Source organism: Ranitomeya imitator, chromosome 4, assembly GCF_032444005.1.
Source record: "Ranitomeya imitator isolate aRanImi1 chromosome 4, aRanImi1.pri, whole genome shotgun sequence".
NCBI classification, from domain to species: Eukaryota; Metazoa; Chordata; class Amphibia; order Anura; family Dendrobatidae; genus Ranitomeya; species Ranitomeya imitator.
The window spans coordinates 523,443,898-523,470,001 of record NC_091285.1 but is presented as its reverse complement, the minus strand read 5'-3'; the positions used below and the strand labels follow the sequence as shown (position 1 = coordinate 523,470,001).

The following is a 26,104-nucleotide window of genomic DNA, read 5'->3' as shown; positions in this document are numbered from 1 at the left end:
TAGAATCTAGTTCAAACATGTAGCACATTTACCAACTACTACTCCCAGGGAGTCATTTTTGAGACCACCTAGTTGCTTTGACGTGCAGTACTGGCTTACAGTATCTCCAAATACGGTTTATGAAAACTTATATCTGCCCCCAACCCGACCTGAAAAATAAGAAAAACAGCTTTTTATTATACACAGCTGCAGGGCGGTCTGGTCCGAGGAGTGTCACTCTTCTTGGTCCGGCGACTTCCTCCTTCTTCCAATGCCGTCCTCTTTCTTGCTTCGTGTAGATGACATGTCCTACGTCATCCACAGAGTCTCCCCAGCATTGCGCTCTTGCTCAGGCGTACTTCTTTGCCCTGACTAAGGCAGAGTAAAGTACTGCAGTGCGTAGACGCCGGGCCTCTCTGACCTTTCCCTGCGCACTGCAGTACTTTGCTTTGCCCTCGTCAAGGCAGAGAAATATGCCTGCGCAGGAGCGTGATGCTGGGGGACTGTGTGGATGACGTAGGGGCACGTCATCCACACAAGGCAAGAAGTGAGGCGCCGGACCAAGACCTTTGCCACCCATGGGACAGGACCGCCCCGCAGGTGAGTATAATAAAAGGTATTTTTTCTTCTCTTGCAGGCCGGGTTGGGGCCAGATATACAGCATTATAGAATGCTGTATATCAGGCCTGAAAGGCGGTGGCCGTAACTCATATCAGACAAGCCTGGTAACAGGCTCCCTTTACGCATTTTATTTCTTGGTTTGTCTCTTAATGAAGACTATTTTTCTAGGTCACTTGTGTGCCAGCAATCAGCTCTTGTGGCTTTAGAAACCCCTATGGGGGAATGAAGAAAGCTGTACTAGAAGTCTCTTCGTGACCATCTTGCTACCTTTGCTGTGTAGCAGAAAGTCCTTCATTTACATCCATATGTCCCAAATGTCTGTTTATGAGACAAACTCTACATATTCCTATAGTTTGCAGCTGAAATGAACAACCCAAATCATCAAACTGTGTACTCCAGAAATCTGGATTAACACTTCCAAATGTTGCAAAATGTTTCTGTAAATCAAAGCTGCACAAACATTTTTCAACCTTTGGTATTTTCATTCAGCGTGTTATTCATGACAAACTGTGGTGTACCCTAGGCCACAAATCTTACTCCAGTCTGTGACTGGAATAAGATCTATGTCAAAGCTCCCGACAATTTTAAAACACACCTGATTGAACAATGCCAGTCTTGATGAATCTAGACCTTTATATTTACAAATTTGCATTGTTTGGTTTCATATAAGATGTGGACACGGTGGCTTTTGATTTAGGGTAAGTTCACACAAGGCGTTTTTGCTGCTTTTTTTCTGCAGCAAAACCTGATCTTGGCAGGAAAGAAGCTGCGTTTTTGTTGCGTATTTGGTGCTTTTTTTTTTCTCTTTGTCCGTGCTAATGTCCTTGCATTTTCAGCAGCAAAAACGCAGAAAATAATGATACCTGCGTTTTTGCTGCGTTTTTTTTCAACACCCATTCAAGTCAATGGGTGAAAAAAACGCAGCTAAAACGCTGATAGTGACATGCTCTATGTCCAAAAAACGCAGCAAAGCACAAAATACTGATCACACAAAAACCAATGTGTGTGCATGAGATTTCTGAAATCTTATAGGTTTTGCTGGTACTGTAAAAAGCACCTGAAAATTAGCATAAAAAAAGCAGCAAAAACGCCCTGTGTGAACATACCTTATCGTTGCCTGCCAAAGTCATTCTCAACAAACAAATGCAATCTTGGAGCGGTGAAGCGGTGGAGCAACAGAGCTTTGGTAGGTAAGTACTGCTTATAGTGTTATGTTAAAGCAAAATCAGACGCTTGCCCACATTTTTAATGAAGCTGGACAATCACTTTATTAATAACTTCTCGTTCGATTAGTTGTTAGATTATTTTATAATTTTTTATCAATATATTTTAGAATAATATGATAATGACATCCAGATGTAATGCAATATTCTAAAATAAACATGGTATATTTTCTAAAACAGAATATATTCTAATCTTTTTAGTGAAATATAAAAAAAATAAAATAAGTTCTTTCTAATACATAATCCTTCCCTCCTCTTTCGTTAAGGCTATTTTTATTTCCAAGGCTTCATTTCAGTTTATATTAATTGTAATCTTTAATTTTTCCAGGTTTTATTTTTTATTCTCGTTCTACTTTATCTTTTTACGTTCTTATTTCATTTTGTGAAATAATCATTTTGTTTTTTCCTTATAAATTTGTTATTAGGAACAATTAGAGTTAAAGAAAAATTCGAGCAAAAATCTGCTTTTTTAGTATGAATAAGTAGCTTTGATTTTTACAATTTTCATCAGCTACTGCTACTAGATGGTGGCCTGATTCTAACGCATCGGGTATTCTAGAATATGTATGTATGTATATAGCAGCCACATAGTATATAGCACAGCCCACGTAACACAGACAGCCACGTAGTATATAGCACAGACACGTAGTATATTGCCCAGCCACGTAATATATTGCACAGCCACATAATATATTGCACAGCCACGTAGTATATAGCACAGAGATGTAGTATATAACACAGCCCACGTAGTATAGAGCACAGTGGTGTAATATTTTGCCCAGCCACGTAGTATATTGCCCAGCCACGTAGTATATAGCACAGACGCATAGTATATTGCCCAGCCACGTAGTATATAGCATAGACACGTAGTATATAGCACAGACACGTAGTATATAACACTGCCCATGCAGTATATAACACAGGCCACGTAGTATAGAATACAGCGATGCAGTATATTGCCCAGCCACGAAATATATACCACAGCCACGTAGTATATAGCACAGCCCACATAGTGTATAGCACAGAGATGTAGTATATAGCACAGCCCACGCAGTATATAACACAGCACACGTAGTATATAGCAATGTGGGCACCATAGCCCTGTTAAAAAAAAAAAAAGAATTAAAATAAAAAATAGTTATATACTCACCCTCTGTTGACCTTCCGGATCCAGCCGAGGCGTTTACCGATGCTCCTCGCGACGCTCCGTTCCCAAGAGTGCATTGCGGTCTCGCGAGATGATGATGTAGCGGTCTCGCTAGACCGCTACGTCATCATCTCGTGAGACCGCAATGCATGGACCGGTCACCCAAGCGTTGCGAGGAGCGGAAAAGGCCTCGGCTGGGTCCGGGGGGGCCAAAGGAGGGTGAGTATATAATGATTTTTTATTATTTTTATTATTTTTAACATTAGATCTTTTTACTATTGATGCTGCATATTGATGCTATATATATATATATATATATATATATATATATATATATATATATATATAATATAGGAAAATTGCGCAATTTTTTTTTTTTTTAAGCAAAGTTTGGAATTTTTTTTTACCACCTAGATAAAACGTAACCAAGACATGTGTGGTGTCGATGAACTCGTAATGACCTGGAGAATCAAAATGGCAGGTCAGTTTTAGCATTTAGTGAACCTAGCAAGAAAGCCAAACAAAAAACCAGTGTGGGACTGCACTTTTTTTGCAATTTCACCGCACTTGGAATTTTTTTCTCGTTTTCTAGTACAGAGGTCCCCAACTCCAGTCCTCAAGGCCCACCAACAGGTCATGTTTTCAGGATTTCCTTAGTCTTGCCCAGGTAATAATTGCATCACCTGTGCAATGCAAAGGAAATCTTGAAAACATGACCTGTTGGTGGGCCTTGAGGACTGGAGTTGGGGACCTCTGTTCTAGTACACGACATGCTAAAACCAATGATGTCGTTGAAAAGTGCAAGTTGTCCCTCAAAAAACAAGCCCTCACATGGCCATATTGACGGAAAAATAAAAAAGTTATGGCTCTGGGAAGGAGGGGAGTGGAAAACGAAAACGCAAAAACGGAACAGGGCAAGGTCTTGAAGTGGTTAAATACGATCAGTATTTTATCAGCATGTGATTATCACTATAGGACAACTGGACTTGTACCTCATAGTCCAGCCACGCCCAAACCAATGATTTGCAGCTCTGTCACTGTAGAATGTACTCAGGAAGCTGTGGTGTGGGGAGGGTTATGCACAGCTCAACAACTGAGTTCTGCTCAATCTGCACAGAGAAAACTGTGAGGGTATGTTCACACGTTCCTGATTTCCATCCTTTTTTTTCAGGACTGAAACCGCAGCTCTTGGCAGAAAACGCAGGTCCTTTTTTTGGTGCTTTTTTGATGCGTTTTTTGATGCAGTTTTCTAGGAAGTTTTTTAGGGTTAAAATGGCTGAAAATACTCTAACCCTACCCCTAACCCTACCCCTAACCCTAACCCTATTCTAACCCTAGTGGGAAAAAAAAAAAATTCTTTATTTTTTTATTGTCCCTACCTATGGGGGTGACAAAGGGGGGGGGGGGGGGGGTCATTTACTATTTTTTTTTATTTTGATCACTGAGATAGGTTATATCTCAGTGATCAAAATGCACTTTGGAACGAATCTGCCGGCCGGCAGATTCGGACTGCGCATGCGCCCGCCATTTTGCAAGATGGCGGCACCCAGGGAGAAGACGGCCGGACGGACAACGGGACCGGGTAAGTATAAGGGGGGGAGATGGGGGCACGGGGGGGGGGGCGTCGGAGCACGGGGGTGGCATCGGAGCATGGGGGGGTGGGATTGGGGCACGGGGGGGGCAGCCACACTGCAGCGGTTCTGCACCACAAACCGCAGTAAAACCCGCAGATATTTTTTTCATCTGCGGGTTTTACTGCGGCTTTCACCTCACAATGGAGGTCAATGGGTGCAGAACCGCTGCTGTTTTACAAAAAGAAGTGACATGGTACTTCTTTTTTACCGCAGCTAATCAGTGCGGTTTTTTTTTTTTTAATTCAGGATCATGTGCACAGTGGGTCCTGTTTTCCATAGGGTACATTGTACTGTACCCTGCATGGAAAACAGCTGCGGAACCGCAGCGGCAAAAACGCTGCGTTTCCGCGGTAAAAAACGCACTGTGTGAACATGGCCTGATTATATCAAAATTCCTGCAGCCCATAAACTAAATGATACATCCCTGGAATCAGGGTATCTGTACCTACCTTAAGCTGCAGTCAGATTACATTGCAAAACCTGCCGACGAATTCCATCTTAAAGAAATCTGCATTTTCAGTGAACATAGATTTTCACGTTTTTGAGAAAGGGGATCACAGTTAATGCTCATAATAAAACTGTATGGATAGGGGAAGGAAAAGGAGAAGGGAGGTAGAGGCAAACAGACATTCTGCTGTATGTTCTGAAACGACAGTTACACAATAGGCAGAAATAAGTGTGGGCTTTTGGAATTCCATGTATCATATTATGGAATGATTAGTATTTTAACCCCTTCCCGACCCATGACGCCACGTAGGCGTCATGAAAGTCGGTGCCAATCCGACCCATGACGCCTATGCGGCGTCATGGAAAGATCGCGTCCCTGCAGGCCGGGTGAAAGGGTTAACTCCCATTTCACCCGATCTGCAGGGACAGGGGGAGTGGTAGTTTAGCCCAGGGGGGGTGGCTTCACCCCCTCGTGGCTACGATCGCTCTGATTGGCTGTTGAAAGTGAAACTGCCAATCAGAGCGATTTGTAATATTTCACATATTATAACGGGTGAAATATTACAATCCAGCCATGGCCGATGCTGAAATATCATCGGCCATGGCTGGAAATACTAATGTGCCCCCACCCCACCGATCGCCCCCGCAGCCCCCCGATCTGGCCGGTACACTGCTCCGGCTCCCCTCCGTCCAGTGCTCCGCTCCCCCCCGTGCTCTTGTCCGCTCCCCCCGTGCTCCAATCACCCCCCCGTGCTCCAATCACCCCCCCTGCACTCCGATCCACCCCCCCCCCGGTGCTCCGTTCCATCCCCCGTGCTCCATTCCAGCCCCCCCGTGCTCCATTCCAGCCCCCCGTGCTCCGTTCCACTCCTCCCGCGCTCCGATTCCCCCCCCCCCCCCGTGCTCCGATCCCCCCCCGTGCTCCGATCCCCCCCCCCCCGTGGTCCCCCCCCACCCCATCATACTTACCGATCCAGCCGGGGTCCCGTCCGTCTTCTCCCTGGGCGCCGCCATCTTCCAAAATGGCGGGCGCATGTGCAGTGCGCCCGCCGAATCTGCCTGCCGGCAGATTCGTTCCAAAGTGCATTTTGATCACTGAGATAGATTATATCTCAGTGATCAAAATAAAAAAAATAATAAATGACCCCCCCCCTTTGTCACCCCCATAGGTAGGGACAATAAAAAAATAAAGAAAATTTTTTTTTTCACTAATGTTAGAATAGGGTTAGGGGTAGGGTTAGGGGTAGGGTTAGGGCTAGGGTTAGGGCTAGGGGTAGTGTTAGGGTTAGGGCTAGGGTTAGGGTTTCGGTATGTGCACACGTATTCTGGTCCTCTGCGGATTTTTCCGCTGCGGATTTGATAAATCCGCAGTGCTAAACCGCTGCGGATTTATGGCGGATTTACCGCGTTTTTTTCTGCGCATTTCACTGCGGTTTTACAACTGCGATTTTCTATTGGAGCAGTTGTAAAACCGCTGCGGAATCCGCACAAAAGAAGTGACATGCTGCGGAATGTAAACCGCTGCGTTTCCGTGCAGTTTTTCCGCAGCATGTGTACAGCGATTTTTGTTTCCCATAGGTTTACATTGAACTGTAAACTCATGGGAAACTGCTGCGGATCCGCAGCGTTTTCCGCAGCGTGTGCACATACCTTTAGAATTAGGCTATGTGCACACGGTGCGGATTTGGCTGCGGATTCGCAGCAGTGTTCCATCAGGTTTACAGTACCATGTAAACATATGAAAAACCAAATTCGCTGTGCCCATGGTGCGGAAAATACCGCGCGGAAACGCTGCGTTGTATTTTCCGCAGCATGTCAATTCTTTGTGCGGATTCCGCAGCGTTTTACACCTGTTCCTCAATAGGAATCCGCAGGTGAAATCCGCACAAAAAACACTGGAAATCCGCGGAAAATCCGCAGGTAAAACGCAGTGCCTTTTACCCGCGGATTTTTCAAAAATGATGCGGAAATATCTCACACGAATCCGCAACGTGGGCACATAGCCTTAGGGTTAGGGTTGGAATTAGGGTTGTGGTTAGGGGTGTGTTGGGGTTAGGGTTGTGGTTAGGGGTGTGTTGCGGTTAGGGTTGTGATTAGGGTTATGGCTACAGTTGGGATTAGAGTTAGGGGTGTGGGGGGGTTAGTGTTGGAGGTAGAATTGAGGGGTTACCACTGTTTAGGCACATCAGGGGTCTCCAAACGCAACATGGCGCCACCATTGATTCCAGCCAATCTCGTATTCAAAAAGTCAAATGGTGCTCCCTCACTTCCGAGCCCTGAAGTGTGCCCAAACAGTGGTTTACCCCCACATATGGGGTACCAGCATACTCAGGACAAACTGCGCAACAATTACTGGGGTCCAATTTCTCCTGTTACCCTTGTGAATCTAAAAAAATGCTTGCTAAAACATAATTTTTGAGGAAAGAAAAATGATTTTTTATTTTCACGGCTCTGCGTTGTAAACGTCTGTGAAGCACTTGGGGGTTCAAAGTGCTCACCACATATCTAGATAAGTTCCTTGGGGGGTCTAGTTTCTAAAATGGGGTCACTTGTGGGGGTTTCTACTGTTTAGGCACACCAGGGGCTCTGCAAACGCAACGTGACACCCGTAGACCATTTCATCAAAGTCTGCATTTCAAAAGTCACTACTTCTCTTCTGAGCCCCGACGTGTGCCCAAACAGTGGTTTACCCCCACTCATGGGGTATCAGCGTATTCAGGAGAAACTGGACAACAACTTTTGGGGTCCAATTTCTCCTGTAACCCTTGGGAAAATAAAAAATTCTGGGCTAAATAATTATTTTTGAGGAAAGAAAACGTATTTATTATTTTCACGGCTCTGCATTATAAACTTCTATGAAGCGCTTGGGGGTTCAAAGTGCTCACCACACATCTAGATAAGTTCCTTTCGGGGTCTAGTTTCCAAAATGGGGTCACTTGTGGGGGGTTTCTACTGTTAAGCCACATCAGGGGCTCTGCAAACGCAACGTGACGCCCACAGAGCATTCCATCAAAGTCTGCATTTCAAAACGTCACTACTTCACTTCCGAGCCTCGGCATGTGCCCAAACAGTGGTTTACCCCCTCATATGGGGTATCAGCGTACTCAGGAGAAACTGGACAACAACTTTTGGGGTCCAATTTCTTCTGTAACCCTTTGGAAAATAAAAAATTCTGGGCTAAATAATTATTTTTGAGGAAAGAAAACGTATTTATTATTTTCACGGCTCTGCATTATAAACTTCTATGAAGCACTTGGGGGTTCAAAGTGCTCACCACACATCTAGATAAGTTCCTTTGGGGGTCTAGTTTCCAAAATGGGGTCACTTGTGGGGGGTTTCTACTGTTAAGCCACATCAGGGGCTCTGCAAACGCAACGTGACGCCCACAGAGCATTCCATCAAAGTCTGCATTTCAAAACGTCACTACTTCACTTCCGAGCCCAGGCATGTGCCCAAACAGTGATTTACCCCCACATATGGGGTATCAGCGTACTCGGGAGAAACTGGACAACAACTTTTGGGGTCAAATTTCTCCTGTTACCCTTGGGAAAATAAAAAATTGCAGGCTAAAAGATCATTTTTGAGAAAATAATTTTTTTTTTTTATTTTCATGGCTCTGCGTTATAAACTTCTGTGAAGCACTTGGGGGTTCAAAGTCCTCACCACACATCTAGATTAGTTCCTTTGGGGGTCTAGTTTCCAAAATGGTGTCATTTCTGGGGGATCTCCAATGTTTAGGCACACAGGGGCTCTCCAAACGTGACATGGTGTCCGCTAATGATTGGAGCTAATTTTCCATTTAAAAAGCCAAATGGCGTGCCATCCCTTCCGAGCCCTGCCGTGCGCCCAAACAGTGGTTTACCCCCACATATGGGGTATCAGCATACTCAGGACAAACTGGACAACAATATTTGGGGTCCAATTTCTCCTATTATCCTTGGCAAAATAGGAAATTACAGGCTAAAAAATCATTTTTGAGGAAAGAAAAATTATTTTTTATTTTCATGGCTCTGCGTTATAAACTTCTGTGAAGCACCTGGGGGTTTAAAGTGCTCAATATGCATCTAGATAAGTTCCTTGGGGGGTCTAGTTTCCAAAATGGGGTCACTTGTGGGGGAGCTCCAATTTTTAGGCACACAGGGGCTCTCCAAACGCGACATGGTGTCCGCTAACAATTGGAGCTAATTTTCCATTCAAAAAGTCAAATGGCGCGCCTTCCCTTCCGAGCCCTGCCGAGTGCCCAAACAGTGGTTTACCCCCACATATGAGGTATCGGCGTACTCGGGAGAAAATGCCCAACAAATTTTATGATCCATTTTATCCTACTGCCCATGTGAAAATGAAAAAATTGAGGCGAAAATAATTTTTTTGTGAAAAAAAAGTACTTTTTCATTTTTACAGATCAATTTGTGAAGCACCTGAGGGTTTAAAGTGCTCACTAGGCATCTAAATAAGTTCCTTGGGGGGTCTAGTTTCCAAAATGGGGTCACTTGTGGGGGAGCGCCAATGTTTAGGCACACAGGAGCTATCCAAACGCGACATGGTGTCCGCTAACGATGGAAATAATTTTTCATTCAAAAAGTCAAATGGCGCTCCTTCCCTTCCGAGCCTTACCATGTGCCCAAACAGTAGTTTACCCCCACATGTGAGGTATTGGTGTACTCAGGAGAAATTGCCCAACACATTTTAGGATCCATTTTATCCTGTTGCCCATGTGAAAATGAAAAAATTGAGGCTAAAAGAATTTTTTTGTGAAAAAAAAGTACTTTTTCATTTTTACGGATCAATTTGTGAAGCACCTGGGGGTTCAAAGTGCTCACTATGCATCTAGATAAGTTCCTTGGGATGTCTAGTTTCCAAAATGGGGTCACTTGTGGGGGAGCTCCAATTTTTAGGCACACGGGGGCTTTCCAAACGTGACATGGTGTCCGCTAAAGAGTGGAGCCAATTTTTGATTCAAAAAGTCAAATGGCGCTCCTTCCCTTCCAAGCCCTGCCGTGCGCCCAAACAGTGGTTTACCCCCACATATGAGGTATCAGCGTACTCAGGACAAATTGGACAACAACTTTCGTGGTTCAGTTTCTCCTTTTACCATTGGGAAAATAAAAAAATTGTTGCTAAAAGATAATTTTTGTGACTAAAAAGTTAAATGTTCATTTTTTCCTTCCATGTTGCTTCTGCTGCTGTGAAGCACCTGAAGGGTTAATAAACTTCTTGAATGTGGTTTTGAGTACCTTGAGGGGTGCAGTTTTTAGAATGGTGTCACTTTTGGGTATTTTCAGCCATATAGACCCCTCAAACTGACTTCAAATGTGAGGTGGTCCCTAAAAAAAATGGTTTTGTAAATTTCGTTGTAAAAATGACAAATCGCTGGTCAAATTTTAACCCTTATAACTTCCTAACAAAAAAAAATGTTGTTTCCAAAATTGTGCTGATGTAAAGTAAACATGTGGGAAATGTTATTTATTAACTATTTTGTGTCACATATCTCTCTGGTTTAACAGAATAGAAATTCAAAATGTGAAAATTGCTAAATTTTCAAAATTTTCGCCAAATTTCCGTTTTTATCACAAATAAACGCAGAATTTATTGACCTAAATTTACCACTAACATGAAGCCCAATATGTCACGAAAAAACAATCTCAGAACCGCTAGGATCCGTTGAAGCGTTCCTGAGTTATTACCTCATAAAGGGACACTGGTCAGAATTGCAAAAAACGGCAAGGTCTTTAAGGTCAAAATAGGCTGGGTCATGAAGGGGTTAAAATAGCATATACTTGATTGTAAGTAAAAAATTACCATCTTTCTTCAACACCTTTATAACACATACAAATATTAAAGGGGATCTTTGGGCACAGAAATTATTAAAGCATAAATGCAGAAATGAGGAAACTTTATAATTTACTTGCTGTTTAAATTCTTCTCTGTTCCTGAGCAGTGACATGTAGTGATATGACTCGAAACGTCTTACTTCCCGCTACAGTCCATTCAAAGCACAGAGATTCACTATCTGTGTCTCTTTGAACAACTCGGTAGCTCTGCATTGTGCTGTGAATGGTGACGGCATATGGTAGTGTGGTCATTGATTCTTTGCGAAGTTCCACAGATAGTGAGGGTAGGGAGAGTAAAATTGCAGGTTCTAAACAGAACAAGTAATCTTATCAACTTATAGTGTTAAGGGTACTGTTACACTAAACGACTTACCAACGATCACGACCAGCGATACGACCTGGACGTGATTGTTGGTAAGTCGTTGTGTGGTCGCTGGGGAGCTGTCACACAGACAGCTTAGTAACCTGATATTTACCCTGGTTACAAGTGAACACATCGCTGGATCGGCGTCACACACGCCGATCCAGCGATGACAGCGGGTGATCAGCGACCAAAAAAAGGTCCTGATCATTCCCCAACGATCTCCCAGCAGGGGCCTGATCGTTGGTCGCTGTCACACATAACAAGATCGTTAGCGGGATCGTTGCTACGTCACAAAAAGCGTGACGTTGCAACGATATCGTTAACGAAATCGTTATGTGTGAAGGTACCTTTAGCCAGAAGGCATGGTGATGGGCTGGACTCATTGTTACAGTACGCTAATCCTGTGTGGTGCCAATGTCAGCACATACTAGGTGAAGCAGTGGGAGTGATAGGAGAAATTATACATGCAGCCATTTGTCCTTCTTGAGACTAAATACAAGTTTCTAGATGGTGCTTTGTGAGTGCAGTGGGCAGGCACTAATGATGGATTGTTGTGAGCAGTGGGACAGATAGTTCTACTTCTTGGAAAATGTAATCTAGAGGGAGAGCTGGGAAGAAGTTCAGAATGGTGAGCAATAACAAACCACAAGGATGACTGGAGTGGAGCTAAACAAGTAAAGATAACAGACGTGAGGATTTATTACAGGAATAGATGTTTTGTGTTTGTTTTTGTTTGATCCTGAAAAACAAATTTTAACGTCCACAATTTTTTTTTTCACTCGGGAAAAAAATTTAAAACTCCACTGCTTGCAGTCATATGGTTTCTTCTAGGGAAAATTTTATGATCAATTAGGTCTAGTAATTTGTATGAAAGTTTCTGTATTCCCTCCTTTTTGCACTACTTTATCTATACTAAGGCAAGTAATGTTAATGAGATCCATTCTGGTGTCAGGCCAAAAAGTAGGAAACAGCTGTTACATGTGCTTTTAAAAAATAAAAAAGTCTCATAAAAGGGTTAAGGCTATTTTATCCTTATATTTGCCTCCTTAAGTACCGTATTTCTTTTAATTTCCACCAAGTACTTTGACCTTGCTACTGTATGTCATTTTTTGAAAGACCAAAAATGTTGATATGATGTGATACAATGTTATCTGTAGCGTCATGTACAATAATTCTTAATCTTTAGCTCTTAAAAGCCTGCAGTTTTCAACTAAATATCATTAGCTGCTAATCTGCCATCACATTCTCATACTTGCTTTTGTGTTAAGTCGTTCATGAGAAAATGTTCTGATTCAGTTGCTGAGATAACAACTAATTTCAAACTTCAACGTGTAACTTTTTGTATGCTTATTCTATTATTAATTATTTGCTTTATTAAATAACATATATTAATTTTATGTCAAATTAAAATTTAAGGGGAGAGTTGACTTGAGTGGAGAGTCAATAGACATGACTATACATATCTCTTTTAAAATTATTTCTGAACATTGGCGGTAGTCCTACATTTTGGACCCCACTAATGCTAATGTCTAACTGGCTCCTGTCATTAAAGGGATTTATGAAAAAATTACTTACGCTAAATTTTTCCACCATGTACTTAAAATATACCTCCAATGAAAATAAAAAGACCACATAAAAAGATCACTTTAAATCGCCTTAGTTCGTTAACAGAACGGAAGGCTGCTGTTGGGTGGTAGTCTGAGACAAGAGAGGAGATGTAGGGTGGTGCTGAACCGTGGAGAGCTTTGTGGGTGAAAGTGATAAGTTTATATTCGACTCTGTAGCGAATGAGCAACCAGTGCAATGGCTGGCACAGGGTAGAGGCATCAGTGTAGGGGTTGGAAAGGAATATGATCCTGGCTGCTACTCAGGACGGATTGGAGAGGACAGAGTTGGAATAGTCCAGACGAGAATGAGTAAGAGCTACAGTAAGAGTTTTTGTAGAGTCAAAGGTAAGAAAAGGTCGATTTCGAGAGATGTTTTTGAGATGTAGATGACATGAGCGAGTGATAGGATGTGGAGGGTAAATGAAACATCTGAATCAAATATGACCCCAAGACAGATGGCATGTTTTTGGGGAATAATCGTAGAAACCCATACGGAGATGACAATATCAGGCATAGGTAGGTTAGTGGAGGAAGAACACACAAGATGTTCAGTTTTTTATAGATTCATGTTAGAGACACCGGAAAGACAATCCAATCACTGGTATTTTGTTGTAGTACAGGGGTGATGTCAGGAAAAAAATATATGTAATTGGGTATCATCAGCATATAGATGGTACTGAAAACCAAATCTACTGATGTTTATCCACTAAGGGCAGTATATAAGGAGAAGAGGAGGGGCTCTAGGACTGATTCTTGAAGAACTCCGACAGTAAGGGGAGCAGGGGAGGAAGATAAGCCAGCAAAATATTTAGTAAAGGAGTGATCAGAGAGGTAGGAGGAGATCCAGGAGAGAGTAGTATCCTTGAAGCCGATAGAGCGGAGCATAGTGAGGAGGAGCTGGTAATTCACAGTGTCAAATGCTACAGAGAGATCTAGTAGAATAGGGAGTAGTGACTATTAAGGTACCTTCACACTAAACGATATCGCTAGCGATCCGTGACGTTGCAGCGTCCTGGCTAGCGATATCGTTCAGTTTGACACGCAGCAGCGATCAGGATCCTGCTGTGATGTCGTTGGTCTGGGCTAGAAGGCCAGAACTTTATTTGGTCGCTGGCTCTCCCGCTGACATCGCTGAATCGGCGTGTGTGACGCCGATTCAGCGATGTCTTCGCTGGTAACCAGGGTAAATATCGGGTTACTAAGCGCAGGGCAGCGCTTAGTAACCCGATGTTTACCCTGGTTACCATCCTAAAAGTAAAAAAAACAAACGCTTCATACTTACCTTCCGCTGTCTGTCCTCCGGCGCTGTGCTTTCCTGCACTCACTGTGAGCACAGTGGCCGGAAAGCAGAGCGGTGACGTCACCGCTCTGCTTTCCGGCCGCTGTGCTCACAGCCAGTACAGAGAAGCAGAGCGCCGGGGACAGACAGCGGAAGGTAAGTATGAAGCGTTTTTTTTTTTTTTTTACTTTTAGGATGGTAAAAGGGTAAACATCGGGTTACTAAGCGTGGCCCTGCGCTTAGTAACCCAATGTTTACCCTGGTTACCGGCATCGTTGGTCGCTGGAGAGCGGTCTGTGTGACAGCTCTCCAGCGACCAAACAGCGACGCTGCAGCGATCCGGATCGTTGTCTGGATCGCTGCAGCGTCGTTTAGTGTGAAAGTACCTTTAGATTTAACTGTTAATAGATAATTAGAGACTTTAATGAGGGCAGTTTCATTAGAGTGTAAGGAGCGGAAACCAGATTGGAAAGGGTGAAGAAGTGAGTTATCTGAGAGATAGCGGATTAGACGGAAGTGGACCAAGCGTTCGAGAAGTTTAGAGATGAAGGGAAGATTAGAGACAGGTCTGTATTTAGCAGCACCGTTCTGGTTGAGGGATGTTTTTTTCAAGTAATGTAAGTATGATGGCATGTTTAAATGAGGAGGGAAAGATACCAGATGAGAGAGATTAGATATTTCAGTTAGGTGAGTGGTGACAGCCAGGGAAAGGGACTGGAGGAGATGTGCGGGAATAGGATCATTGGTGCAGGTAGTAGGGCAAGAGGATGCAAAGAGCCTGTTAATTTCTTCTTCCATGACTGATTCAAAGACAGCAAGTGAGCTAGATGCCGTGCGGGAGTCAGGACAATGCATAATAATAGGGGATTGGGAAAAAATTTCCTGTCGGCTATGCTCAATTTTTTCTTTGAAATAATTGGCCAGATTGTCAGCACTGAGGTTGATAGTGGGAGCCTGCACTCTTGGATTGAGGACATGAACATGTCTTGTACAAAACATGACTGCTGTAGCCAATCATTGGTCAGGGGACACTGGCCACAGTACAGTGAAGCAGTAGGGTCAATTAAGTGAGTGTTTTTATTTTAGGACTACAATTGACCCATTTTAAATTAAAAGTGTGCAGCTGGAAAATGAGTGAAGATAGAGCAGAGCGTAAAGTCCTAATTTTGTTATTTTAGAATAGACATCTGAATTGGGTTCTCATGTGCATATTCTAAGATGTTTTTAAGTGAATCATTGGAGGTATATGCTAAAGGCTAAATGTAAATTTTATCAAATAAAATCTGACCCATTATTCCAAAATATTTGCTTGTTGTGAAATAAAAGGGAAGAAATATATTGATCAAAAGTAACTGAGTTGTGTAGAGCAATAGCATTGCTAAGATGAATTACATTACTTAGCTGTTTTTTTTATTATGCTAGAGGTGAAAAAAAATAGATTGACTTTTTTGTAAACTTTCACATCACCAATTTTAACATTAACTTTAACTTTAACCTGGAAACAGTAGGTTGTAGCAGCAGTATTAAACTTTGGATTTTAGCTCCATGCTTCATACAAAATTTTGTAATCCTGATTAATAGTGATGAAAATGTAGGCCCCTTAAAAAATAGTGAGGAAAGAATGGTTGTAGATGACGAGGAAAAAGCTAACATATTAAACACCTTCTTCTCCACGGTATTCACGGTGGAAAATGAAATGCTAAGTGAAATCCCAAGAAACAATGAAAACCCTATATTAAGGGTCACCAATCTAACCCAAGAAGAGGTGCGAAATCGGCTAAATAAGATTAAAATAGATAAATCTCCGGGTCCGGATGGCATACACCCACGAGTACTAAGGGAACTAAGTAATGTAATAGATAAACCATTATTTCTTATTTTTAGGGACTCTATAGCGACAGGATCTGTTCCGCAGGACTGGCGCATAGCAAATGTGGTGCCAATATTCAAAAAGGGCTCTAAAAGTGAACCTGGAAATTATAGGCCAGTAAGTCTAACCTCTATTGTTGGTAAAATATTTGAAGGGTTTCTGAGGGATGTTATTCTGGATTATCTCAATGAGAATAACTGTTTAACTCCATATCAGCATGGGTTTATGAGAAATCGCTCCTGTCAAACCAATCTAATCAGTTTTTATGAAGAGGTAAGCTATAGGCTGGACCACGGTGAGTCATTGGACGTGGTATATCTCGATTTTTCCAAAGCGTTTGATACCGTGCCGCACAAGAGGTTGGTACACAAAATGAGAATGCTTGGTCTGGGGGAAAATGTGTGTAAATGGGTTAGTAACTGGCTTAGTGATAGAAAGCAGAGGGTGGTTATAAATGGTATAGTCTCTAACTGGGTCGCTGTGACCAGTGGGGTTCCGCAGGGGTCGGTATTGGGACCTGTTCTCTTCAACATATTCATTAATGATCTGGTAGAGGGTTTACACAGTAAAATATCGATATTTGCAGATGATACAAAACTATGTAAAGCAGTTAATACAAGAGAAGATAGTATTCTGCTACAGATGGATCTGGATAAGTTGGAAACTTGGGCTGAAAGGTGGCAGATGAGGTTTAACAATGATATATGTAAGGTTATACACATGGGAAGAAGGAATCAATATCACCATTACACACTGAATGGGAAACCACTGGGTAAATCTGACAGGGAGAAGGACTTGGGGATCCTAGTTAATGATAAACTTACCTGGAGCAGCCAGTGCCAGGCAGCAGCTGCCAAGGCAAACAGGATCATGGGGTGCATTAAAAGAGGTCTGGATACACATGATGAGAGCATTATACTGCCTCTGTACAAATCCCTAGTTAGACCGCACATGGAGTACTGTGTCCAGTTTTGGGCACCGGTGCTCATGAAGGATATAATGGAACTAGAGAGAGTACAAAGGAGGGCAACAAAATTAATAAAGGGGATGGGAGAACTACAATACCCAGATAGATTAGCGAAATTAGGATTATTTAGTCTAGAAAAAAGACGACTGAGGGGCGATCTAATAACCATGTATAAGTATATAAGGGGACAATACAAATATCTCGCTGAGGATCTGTTTATACCAAGGAAGGTGACGGGCACAAGGGGGCATTCTTTGCGTCTGGAGGAGAGAAGGTTTTTCCACCAACATAGAAGAGGATTCTTTACTGTTAGGGCAGTGAGAATCTGGAATTGCTTGCCTGAGGAGGTGGTGATGGCGAACTCAGTCGAGGGGTTCAAGAGAGGCCTGGATGTCTTCCTGGAGCAGAACAATATTGTATCATACAATTATTAGGTTCTGTAGAAGGACGTAGATCTGGGGATTTATTATGATGGAATATAGGCTGAACTGGATGGACAAATGTCTTTTTTCGGCCTTACTATGTTACTATGTTACTATGAGCGAGTATACTCATTGCTCGGGTGGTCTCCGAGTACTTGTTAGCGTTCGGAGATTTCGTTTTCCTTGCCGCAGCTAGATGATTTGCGACTACTAGACAGCTTGATTACATGTGGGGATTCCCTAGCAACCAGGCAACCCCCACATGTATTTAGGCTGGCTAATAGCTGTAAATCAAGCAGCTGAATCAACAAAAACTAAATCTCCGAACACTAACAAATACTCTGAGATCACCCGGGCAACGAGTATACTCGCTCATCACTACTAATTAACAATTGTTTCATTAGCAATTGTTGTAATTTATCTCACGAAATAAAAAAAAAAATAGTCTTTAAAGGCTGTACATCATGTATTTGGTTTTAATTTTATTCATGGCATTGTCACCTTGAAACCAGTATCTTTAGATTCTTTTAAAGTGTTAAATATATACAACTTACTAAAAAAACTTGTATTTAGGAAGGTGCCCAAATCCCGCAGAATCAGCGTTGGTCCCCGTTCCCAGCAGCTCTGTTTTCAGCCTTGGTTGAACACTTTTTATGTGGTCATATAACCAGTGGTGCGTTTGATGGTAATTGGCTCATTTACAAATGTTAAATACCTAAGCGAACTCCCTTCTGTGTCTATGCATTGGCTTTGAAAATGAGCAAGTTGGCCATCTCCCTTTACACACAGCATTGCCAGGCCAGGGACCGGCACTGATATCTTGAGATCAGGGAACCTTTCTTATAACCAGTATAAGCTGTATACATTTTTATTTTAAACACATATAAAGACATTCTTCAAGTGGATAGCCTCTTGATTTAGGACTAAATAAGCGAAATAATGCTACTTACTTTTAATTTTATAGACGTAAACTTCCCTGGTGGCAGGGCAGCTATGTTGGAGGCACCTCACCTGCCACCTATAGTCTCCAGGAACAAATGGAATACATTTAGTCATATTTTTCCAGTTCTAAATGTATAGAAAATGAGTAAACACCAAATTGAGTCTGTGGATTGTTGTGTACAATATTTAGGTCGTATCTCTGATATTGACATTGTTTACTAATTGGCAGCTACAACTCCAGGTTAGATTTGCTTTGCTGTTTTTGCTTTCATTATATCCCAAAATTTATGAAACTGAGAAATTAGAAAAGGCAAGTTAAGTAATCTGAACAATGTTTAGTTCTCTCGAGAGGTTGCATGAGTTTTGAATATTTTTATTCTTTTAGCATGGAATGCAAAGATCCTCCATCTAAGGCTGTACACATTTCCAGATGCCTCGTCACATGTTTATTTTGCTTTTCTTTGACCCTTCTTTCCATCTTGCCATCCTCACGCTTCTCTTTTTCCTTGTCGCTTGTTGTGGGCCACTTTTCTCTAGAATGCCTGGAAGACCACGAGGTCGCCCAGCTGCTGCGTCACTTTTCCTCTGAATACCCTCAGTCTCGGAACATCTGTCTGGATGGGGCCATGGCCCAACACCTGCACCAATGCTACTACCATCTCCGTCTCTTCAAGAACTGGCTGATATCGGGCCAGGACGATTTGGAGTGCCTCTACGGTACTGCACGCTTGCCGCTGTGCCTTCAGCTATGGGGGCAAAGACCGTTTCGCTGTCTGCTTTATGGAATGCAAAGTGCACTGAGAAATATTCAGATGCCCGTACCACAAAGCAAGCATATAAATGTCTGTCTGGTTATTAACCTGCATTTATTACCCCAGTGTTCTTTTCCAGTGGTTTGCTTCCTGTGCATTTTGTGTTGCATTGAGTCATCTTACTGCTTTTCAAGTTCATAGTATGCACTTGAGAGCTTTGCTTGGTTGCTGTGTTTGTTATCAAAGATTGAGACTAGCATTTATTTTGCATTTAACAGAAATGTGAAATACAAGTGTAACCTGAAAATTAGCAAAACAGACTGGGACACTTGCCCAAAAGCAGCCAGTCATTTTTCATTTTTTTATCACGATAAATTGTCTGATTGGTTGCCATGGCCAGATGTTCCATTTGTTCACTGCACTAATTTTTTATGTGATGTCTGGTATGTAGATCGGGGTGTCAAACTGCATTCCTCGAGGGCTGCAAACAGGTCATGTTTTCAGGATTTCCTTGTACTGCACAGGTGATAATTTAATCACCAACTCATTATTTGTGTAGGTGATTAAATTATCACCTGTGCAGTACAAGGAAATCCTGAAAACATGACCTGTTTGCAGCCCTCGAGGAATGCAGTTTGACACCCCTGATTTAGATGGTGGAATGGTGAGAAGCAATAGGTAAGGACATAAATTAGGTGGCCACAATAATTAAAGAAGCTCTCCCATCAAAGTTTATATCCTTGTAATATATTGCAGTCATCATATTATATAGCACTGTGTACTTACAATTGCTCATTTTGCCTTTCTCCCCATTCATTCTTTTCTTTTCTCTGCTCTATGTAGAATCAGAAAGTGTCTTGTCTCTGCATAAATCATTCCCCTCTTCAACTCCTGACCAGCTGCTCCCTCCTCCCCCCTGCCAGTGACTCTTGCAGTGACTTATGACTCATACAGGGAAAACTGACCCCCTGTTTCTACATAGAGCTTTGAAGGATTCAGCTAGTCAGTGTTTAATCACGCGAGGTCATAGACCTAATGGAAAAGAGAATAATGAACTGAGTAGAAAGGCAAGATTAGCAATTGTAAGTACAATGTGCTATATAATATGATGACTGTAATATTTTAAGAGGATAAAACTTTTGATGTGAGGGATGCTTCTTTAAGCAGTAGGTCAACAATTAGACACCACTAAAGCTACAAATGTAAATTTAAAAATGAAAACTCAGGGAAATATTTACTGTTCCTAGTGGAATCTTATCTATTCTTTTCTTTCCCATAATGTTAACTGTGTTTAAGATACATATTTTTCCACCCACTTTTTGCATAGTCCTATTTTAACAGCCTGGACTAGAAATGTTGTACTCGTGTTGTACAATCAAGTACTTTCCAGCTTTTGTGAAATCTGCATACATTTGGCCTGTTCTTGTCCACTTTGTACCAAAACTGGCCTATTCTTCTTCTTATTAACAGGACGTCCAGGATTACTCTTCAAGTATGATTTTCCATAGCAAGTGGTTGATACAAGGCAACAGTGTAGGCAACCTTTTATGAGCTGTATATAGAACCCACCTTCTCTTTCATGTCCAGTCTCACAGCTTAACCAATCTTTTGGTGGCCGTAATGTTAGATTAATGTTGGCTAAATCTGCAGTTTTTGGTGGGACTGATCAACCATCTAATGGCTGTGGTGAAGTCCCATCTCTCTCAAATCTCAGGGGAAAGAAAGGATGGGTATGTTGGATTGAGCTTGCCTGATCTTTTTCTTTTTAGAGAAAATAAGACCCCTCTAGAGGTGTCTTACAGCCACCTACTCCCCCATTCCTATTCAGAACACATGCATGCTTGGCAGACCAGAGTGTACATGTTTGTGAGAGGCAAGAGCGATAGCTGCTGGCTGAACACTTGCTATCTAAAATGTATGGTCAGCTTTACACTGATACTTTTGTAAATATAGCTGTCTCAGTGGGAGTAGGTGTGTACAAATGTTCTACTTCTGGGAAATATATGGAATAGTGAGGTCCCTAAACTGTTACACGTCTGGATGTGTTTGCAATGTTATGAATCTTAAAATAGGGTACTTTGTGATCATGCATACATGGGTTACCAGCAATGTTGTCTTATCTTGATGTTCTTGGGGAATAAAGTATAAACCAGGTGTTATTGGCATTAGAGAAAGGGAGCGCTAATGAAATTTTAGAACCATGCCAAAAATACACTGACAGATGTTTTCTGGGACCTTGTTTTTAATGGCCTATACTTATTGGGGTTCTCTGGGATCTTGCTATTAATGGCCTACATTTGCGGGACCACCCCTTAAATCTAAACTACCGTAATTGAAGAGGTGGTAACTTACCCACTTCAAAATGGACCGGGCTGTACCCGATTTACAATGAAGGGCATGTGGTAGTTGTTAGAATGCAGCAGTTCTTTCAGTCAGCTATTCAGTGGCGGTGTTCATAATCAACCCCAACTAATCTCTTATGGCCTAGTATAAAAGTCTCCATGCACATTAAATAACTGTCAGCAAATGTTCCTTAAGCTGTCTCTTCCAACTTCCCGCATACACATGCATGCTAGGTTTGGCGGCAACTTAGCTCCTGGGAAAAAACAAAGAACCTGCCCTTATCTGTTTCACATCCCGTTCCACTTTTAGCTACAGAAAACACATTAAAAACCTGAACAAAAACTGAATTGTGTAAGTGATACCTTAATCGGGATTTTATGAACCACCTTTGACGTGAACTGTTAGTTAGTTAAATATTTGGCTAAACTGTGTTACCGATTTCCGATTCAGCCATTTATTACAAACGTCATAATCCAGAACTTCCATGTCCTCCGAACAATGAATTACAGTAGTTGCTTGCATTTTAGTGTGGTGTTGGCAAAAAATGAATCATACAAGTGCCTAGAATATTGCGTTGCATGCATTCATGATTTACTTAAAGGAAATGCATAAAAGATTCCTGAATGTTATCAACTTGTATGAATCTCTATGTGCATGCATCAAAATGTGGCTTGAACATGGACAAGTCTGCTCTTGTGTTGTGATGGGTTATACGCAGACTTTGTGGGTTTGCCTCTGGATTAACCTTTTAGGGGATGTATACAGTAAATGTTGAGCAAACCCAAACCTCTTTTTAGTATTGAGCTACCACAGTGATCTTTAGATCGTTGTCGCTCAGTCATGGCAAGTAGCAGATTTTTGCATGGGGGAAACCAGGCATGTAGTTCCACTGCGGCAATTCCAGAGAGAATCTTTATTCTCTCTCATAAGTGGAATCTTGTCAGAGGAGCCCCCCTTTATGACAAACATATGCTCTAATATGGACAGTGAGGCAACCCCTTTTAAACTTACCCTCCCTTTTGATACTTATATTTTTGCAGCCTCATGTGGATCCAGAAGCTAATGCTGACTATACAGATTGCTGTCGGCTTTTTTTTTTACAGCTTTTGGCGTTTTTTGGAAGATGACCATTTATCTGAAATTTTAATTTCAATTTCTGATACATTTCTATACAATGTATCTCAGGAATATTTGCTCACTGCAATAAAATTAAGTGAGAAGTATTGGTGATGGGTCCAATTTCATTAAATATTATGCCGCTATTAGTATTGTTATAACTTATTACTGAATATTTTATATGTCAGGAATTTAATCACTGATCTTTCGCTTGTCTTTGCATCAACGCACAGTGCAAATTCTCGAACGATTATTAATCAAGAGCTTGTTCCAGTAACTTGCTGAACAGTGGGGAGCCCAATTGTGATTTTGAAAACTGGGATCTGGATTTCCCCAATTTGAATGGAGCAATGTTGCTCATGCGTATTATCTCTCCATTCATTCATTCATTGTTTATGGCACTGCCAAATACAACAGTCAGCAAATTATATCCCATCAGTTACAGACCCCTCAATCTCTTCCATGGCTTTTCATTAATGCTCACGTTAAAATACTTTGCCCTGAACATAACATTCAATTGTGTTTTATTTCAAAGCTATAGTAATGGAAATCATTCCATCTTATTTGTTTAGGTAAGATTAAAAACATTAAGCCAAACTTATGAAAACTATCTAAAAGAAAATCTAACAAGTTTTGCCGATAGCAGCAAATCACAGTGCAGACATTTTATTCCATGTAGTTTTAAAGGAATCTCAATACAATGCACCTTCCTGTGCCATTTATATGGGCATAAAGGTCATAGGAAGCTGAATAAATGATACCTTGAGATCTGATGTTTTATTCCAGAGAAATCCATGTTTTTCTTATATGTAAATAAGCTGATAAAATCTGTGGGCCAGACATAAATCTCTATGAAAATCTACCTCCAGAGCTTATTTTTCATGAAGGGGAGTTACCAGTGTGATGTGTAATGGCCGCTCTCTACTCTCCTGATCTCAGGGAAGAACCTATAAAGGGTCATCTATGTGAATGGGAGTATGAATTACCAATGAAACCTACAAAAATACTCCCACAGACAACACGTCATTATAAAACACACATTTTTATTGAGACAATTAACAATTATATATAAAAAAAAAAACTCAAGTAAAAAAGGAGAGGTCATACAGAGAAAAAAATCATAGGGTAAATATATCAATAATTGGTCCCAATATATATATATATATATATATATATATATATATATGTGTGTGTATATATATATATATATATATATATATATATATATATTAGAAATAAAAAAGGAAAACAGCACAAAAATTAAAGAAAAACGGGCTTTAATGCCTGAACGGCGTGGCAACGTTTTGGATATAGTATCCTTTCTCAAGCTATATCCGAAACGTTGCCACGCCGTTCAGGCATTAAAGCCCGTTTTTCTTTAATTTTTGTGCTGTTTTCCTTTTTTTATTTTTATTATTGGAAGCCATTTGAACACTGGCTGGGAAAGCGCTGCACGACAACTGCGGTAATACGTGATGCTGTTCCAATTTTGACTCAGTGAAGAGCTGGGTGTGATTGTACTTGACACATCTGTAGGTTCCTCTCAGCTTCTATCTCACAGGCAAACAATGCTGGAATATTGTTACAGTACAGCAGAGCTGTAGCTGCTAACGTGTTTGTTATGAGACAAATTTCAGTTCTGCTGTGCTGTGTTAGTTACCTGTTTCACACTGGTAACTCCGCCTTTCATTAAAAATAAGCTCTGGAGGCAGATTCTCATGCAGATCAGCATTCAGCCTATAGTCCTGAACAGCTCATTTACATATAGGAATAAGACATCGAATCGCAATGCCCATATAGACGGCTTAGGAGGCTTGAGCTTACTGGCAGATTCCCTTTAAGATATGAAAGTTAATTGTGATAGCCAGATTTTTTATTAGATGATTTTGTGAATTGGGGGAGGGATAAGTTAACTAAGGGAGGTTATTTTAGTATAACCGATTCTTCAAAATGGCTGACCTGTTGATTTGATCACATAATGGATTGAATAATAAAGACATTCCCTTGAGATCCCATCACAACTAGCATTGCTCTGTCTCATTGCAGAATTTGTGCATAAATTACTGATGATTTGGACTGGTTTAAGGGACTTTGAGATCCCAGGTTTAATGAGCACAAAAAAAGAGTAAAATATATAGGACAAGGAGTTAAAGGGATACTCTTGTCTCAGACATGTATGGCATATCCACTCTGTATGACCTGATAGAAAAGGAGTCTTCTGTCAATGGAGAGATGGCCGCCAACTTGTGCCCTTGTACATTGAAATTTATTTCCAAAAATAGCTCCACTATTTTGGAACTTTCATTTAAAATCAGTGGAGAAAGCAAAAAGCGCACTGCCACCTAGCACTGCTGAGGAACAGAGGAGTCCTTTTCTTGACACTATGTAGGTCCCAGAGAACCCACATCTATCAGACGTTTGTAGACCACATTTGTGGTCTCTCCTATGGATAGACAATTAATGTCTGAGATGAGAATACGCTTTTAAAGGGAACCGATCACCTGTAAACTCTACCTGTAAATATAGGGATAACCAGCAGGTAAATAGCATTTAACTCCTGGTTAGCTGTTCACTGGAGCAGCTACAGGGAGAAAATGAAGTTTTACCTTCCCTGCAGCTGCTCATTTCTACTCATCTAAGCAGTAAGTCACCGCTCAATATATCATGAGTATGGCTGCAATCACTCCCCCTTCGTATTGATTGAAAGCCTGCTCTGCCTTCATGCTGCACTCACATGCTCTAGAGCTGACTGTCAATCATAGTGCCAGCAAAGTGATCCCAGCCGCACTCACTGTGCAGTGAGTGGCCATTGTTACAGCCACCTGAACCACCCCAAAGACTATAAGCAAAGCAGCTGCAGGGAGAATAAAACTTTTTTTTTTCCTTAAACCGTTTTTAACATTTATTTACCTTTAGGTTATTCCTATAGCTGCAGGTTAATAGCATTTGTGGACATGAGAAACTCCTTATAAGACAAATAATAGATATCCAGAAGCATTACGTATTGGACAGTAGGAAGAGGAGTCTTACGATTGATTCTAATATGAAAAGTAGGCTTAAAACTACATTTTCAACCCCACTTATGAGGAAGGCCCTGGATGCTTGAAATCACTGTATAAACACTTCTATCGGATAAAAAGAAATGAAGTGCAATGAGTCCACGTTGGAGGACATGGCAGTAGGTCAGGGCGGTACAGCTAGTTGGCTAGGGCTCCTTGCACTCTTCTGCCCAAGCCAGGTATACAGTGTAACAATTTGGAGTAGGTAGAAGTAGATGTATGTAAGGTCTATTGATTTGACCGTTTGGTAAAATATATGTCCTTATTGTTTCTATTACAGGATTTGAGGGATGTTCAATGGTTCCTACCATCTACCCCCTGGAGACGCTTCACAACTCATTGTCTCTCAAACAAGTCAGCGCGTTTTTAACAGACATATGTAAAACATTTGCTGAGACTCACTGCCGAGGATCATCAGGTATAGTACATATTCTTATTATTGGATACCTTTTCATTTTTTATATTTTGTTATAAGATGTGATGAGGTATGTTTGTCAGAAA

At 41.5% G+C, this 26,104-nt stretch overlaps 1 protein-coding gene across 6 annotated transcripts in view; it reads left to right on the top strand.

Annotated features, from left to right (window-relative positions):
• The window catches only part of PPIP5K1 (diphosphoinositol pentakisphosphate kinase 1), a 249,331-nt gene that overhangs the window by 202,712 nt on the left and 20,515 nt on the right, over positions 1-26,104 (top strand). For 4 of the 6 annotated variants that reach the window (XM_069766131.1, XM_069766130.1, XM_069766129.1 and 1 more), the window contains one exon: positions 25,884-26,021. In XM_069766131.1, the coding sequence (XP_069622232.1) occupies positions 25,884-26,021 (138 nt within the window). Of the gene's footprint in view, positions 1-18,870; positions 19,051-25,883; positions 26,022-26,104 lie in introns of all 6 variants that reach the window. The other 2 variants (XM_069766127.1, XM_069766126.1) reach the window with 1 other exon arrangement.